At 38.5% G+C, this 3,295-nt stretch overlaps 1 protein-coding gene across 1 annotated transcript in view; it reads right to left on the bottom strand.

Moving 5' to 3' along the window:
* Positions 1 to 245: 245 nt before the first annotated feature.
* The window catches only part of LOC107103947 (protein NLRC3-like), a 69,075-nt gene continuing 66,025 nt past the window's right edge, over positions 246 to 3,295 (bottom strand). Inside the window, exons 8-10 of the mRNA XM_015403815.1 lie at positions 2,038 to 2,491; positions 827 to 1,084; positions 246 to 499 (exon numbers count right to left, since the gene is read on the bottom strand). Of these exons, the coding sequence (XP_015259301.1) occupies positions 246 to 499; positions 827 to 1,084; positions 2,038 to 2,491 (966 nt within the window). The remainder of the gene's footprint in view (positions 500 to 826; positions 1,085 to 2,037; positions 2,492 to 3,295) is intronic.

Below are 3,295 nucleotides of genomic sequence, written 5' to 3'. Positions count from 1 at the left end.
GAGGCGGACTGTGAGAAAGAATTGTATCTTCTAAAGGAGAGATCGGATTTAAAGGCGAACCGGCATCAATTAAAGGGCTTATATCATTGGCAATATTTCGCAAATTTGTAAAACCGCTTCAGAGACAAATTCATCTAAAGAATCTGGTTGTGATGCATTTTGATTTTCACTAGAAGGAGAAACATTCGGAGATGTGTTTGACTGAGATAAATGCGGGTCAGACATGTTTATTTACTAGACGTTTTTCATCCAAGAATGTTCCTCATTATGTAGCACATATTCACCAAGATGGACAAACGGTAGCCAGGGTCTTCTTGGTTGCCTGGTGCAGTCAGAAGCTTGCCGACAGCTGCCAATGCTTGAATAACCATGCGCTTGGGAACTTCTTCTTGGTTGCCGGCTGCAGACAGAAGCTCACTCACAGCCGTCAATGTGTGAAAAGCCAGGTGTCTGGATTCTTCTCTGATGGGAATGCTGGAGTGGCGGTTTCGATTTCTTACTGAGGAAAAAAAAAAACGTTTTACTAAGATTGACTAAAAAAATAAATAAATAAAACTTAATAAATAAATAAAAGGGTATTTACCTTCATTTCTCAGTCTGTTTGTTATAGCGAGAAGGGGTGAGTCTGAGACAGAAAAAAAAAAAAAAAAAATATATATATATATATATATATATGTATATATATATATATATATATATGATTATATTATATTAAAACTAAGAATTATTTTATTTTATTTTCTTACCATTGGCTTCGGGTGTTGAACTAAAAGCTGTCTGGTCTGATCTTTTTTTAATCGTATTTTCAATTTTTTGATCTTCCCACTTCCGGTTTCCTGGACTACAACTTCTCTGTCACTTCCTGCTTCCGCTATATCTTGGACTACAGCACTTCCGGTTTCCTGATCTTCTCCGCTGTTTCCGGTTTCCTGGACTACAACTTCACCGCCACTTCCTGCTTCTGCTATATCTTGGACTACAGCACTTCCTGCTTCTGCTATATCCTGGATGACTGCGTCCCCTTGCGCATTGTGTTGGACCAGCGGCGCTGCAGAAACGATGGCGGAGCGTTTCCTTCGTTTTCCTACTGAGGAAAAAAATAAAGCGCATAACTAAATAAAAAGGCTATTTACTTTCTTTTCTCCGTTTTGAATAACGCCGGACTTTCAATACCTTCCTTGTAGCGAAAGGCTGAGAGTCTAACAGAGAAAAAATATATATGATTATATGATATTAAAACTAAGAATTATTTTATTTTATTTTTTCTTACCACTGGCTTCGGTTGGTGTTGAACTAAAAGCTGGCTGATCAGATCTTTCATTCAGAATGGATGTGTCTGTGAGAAAAAAATTAAATAACGCACTTTAGTAAGACTGACTTAAAAATAAAATCTAAAAACTAACAAAATAAAAAGGCTATTTACTTTCTTTTCTCTGTTTTGAAGATCGCCGGAGTTTCAATACCTTCCTTGTAGCGAGAGGCTGAGAGTCTAACAGAGAAAAATATATATGATTATATGATATTAAAACTAAGAATTATTTTATTTTTATTTTTTCTTACCACCGGCTTCAGTTGGTGTTGAACTACAAGCTGGCTGATCAGATCTTTCATTCAGAATGGATGTGTCTGTGAGAAAAAAAAAAATAACGCACTTTAGTAAGACTGACTTAAAAATAAAATCTAAAAACTAACAAAATAAAAAGGCTATTTACTTTCTTTTCTCCGTTTTGAAGAGCATTTCTTGTAGCGAGAGGCTGAGAGTCTAACAGAGAAAAATATATATGATTATATGATATTAAAACTAAGAATTATTTTATGTTATTTTCTTACCAACGACTTCAATGGGTGTTGAACTAAAAGCTGGCTGATCAGATCTTTCATTCAGAATGGATGTGTCTGTGAGAAAAAAAAAGTTATTATATTTTATATATATATATATATATATATATATATATATATATATATATATATATATATATATATATGTCCGACGTATATTCATCACAACGGCTTAGATAAAATATTTTTTAAGCTTACCCCTTCTGTCTCTTTTTCCATTCGCGTCAGTATGACTTTGCTGGCGAGGTGAGAGAGCCGGGTTGAGACCCTGGGGGATGCACTGTGGCACGGGACGTTGGAACAGGCTGGTTGACAGGCCGAGGCGTTTGATGAACTGGCCAGACAGAGCTGGGGCTGTGTAGAGGAGCTGGACCTCCTGGAGGGTTAGCCGCGAGGGAGGTAGGAGCAGGCTGGCTGACAGGCCGAGGCGTTTGATGAACTGGCCAGACGGAGGTGGGGCTTTGTAGAGGAGCTGGACCTCCAGGAGGGTTAGCCGCGAGGGAGGTAGGAGCAGGCTGGCTGACAGGCCGAGGCGATTGTTGAACTGGCCAGACTGATCGGGGTTGAAGCGGCCTCGGCTGCAGCGTTCCCTGTACTGCCTGTGGCTAGAAGACCCGTGGAAGATGTAGAGGTAGGTGGCCGTTTTGCTCTCCTAAATAAACCGCCGGATTGCTATTATTTTGGCGAAAACTGTTTGGTTGCGGAAGAAATTCTCTCTCTGTCCGAATATTTGAGCATTGTTCGGTCGCTGTGATGGTTTCTGGATAAAAAAATAAAAAAAGTTTAGTAAAATAATTGTTATTTTTCCATCCCGTTTTTATTATTCTTTATAAATAAAAGTCTTACCCAAATCAAGGTCTGACAGATGAAAATCCTCGATATCGGAATCTTGAAATAGATGGGGGAAAAAAATGAGAGCTTTTAAAATGTGAGAAAAAAAGCAGATCTTGTTAAAAGATCCCATTACAATGGTAGGATTTAACGGATTAACTTCCGCCACTACGATCTGCCCTTAAACAAGAAATTAAATAAATGAAAAAGAGATTGTATTTATTTCTAATAACGTAGAAAAAAAATTACTCACTGTGTTTCATTGTGGAGACGCCTGCCCGACACTCATAAAAAAATGGTAATGGAGTTCCTCTGGCATATGGTCTTTTTGTAGGAGCTTAAATCCCTACATCTGTTGAGCTGTAAAATTATATGATGTTTTAGATAACACTAAAAACGCGGGGTGCCTGTTTTAGAATGCAGGAAACGTATAATTGATTAAACACAATTTAAAACCCTCTTTGCAAACCATTTTCTGTTTCACGCTCATTCTGAAGGGGTGGGGGTCTGTGGGCTCAGTGGTGTGTTTGTGTTTGTGTGTGTGTCTGATGGGATGGGTGTGTGTGTGTGTGTGTGTGTGTGATGGGTGGTGGGAAGGAAATTCCTTGTGTGGGAAGTGTCTTTT

The sequence above is a fragment of the Cyprinodon variegatus genome, unplaced genomic scaffold (assembly GCF_000732505.1).
Source record: "Cyprinodon variegatus isolate N-32 unplaced genomic scaffold, C_variegatus-1.0 Scaffold1570, whole genome shotgun sequence".
NCBI lineage: Eukaryota > Metazoa > Chordata > Actinopteri > Cyprinodontiformes > Cyprinodontidae > Cyprinodon > Cyprinodon variegatus.
The sequence above is the reverse complement of the archived record's forward strand: the minus strand, read 5'-3'. Positions and strand labels throughout refer to the sequence as shown.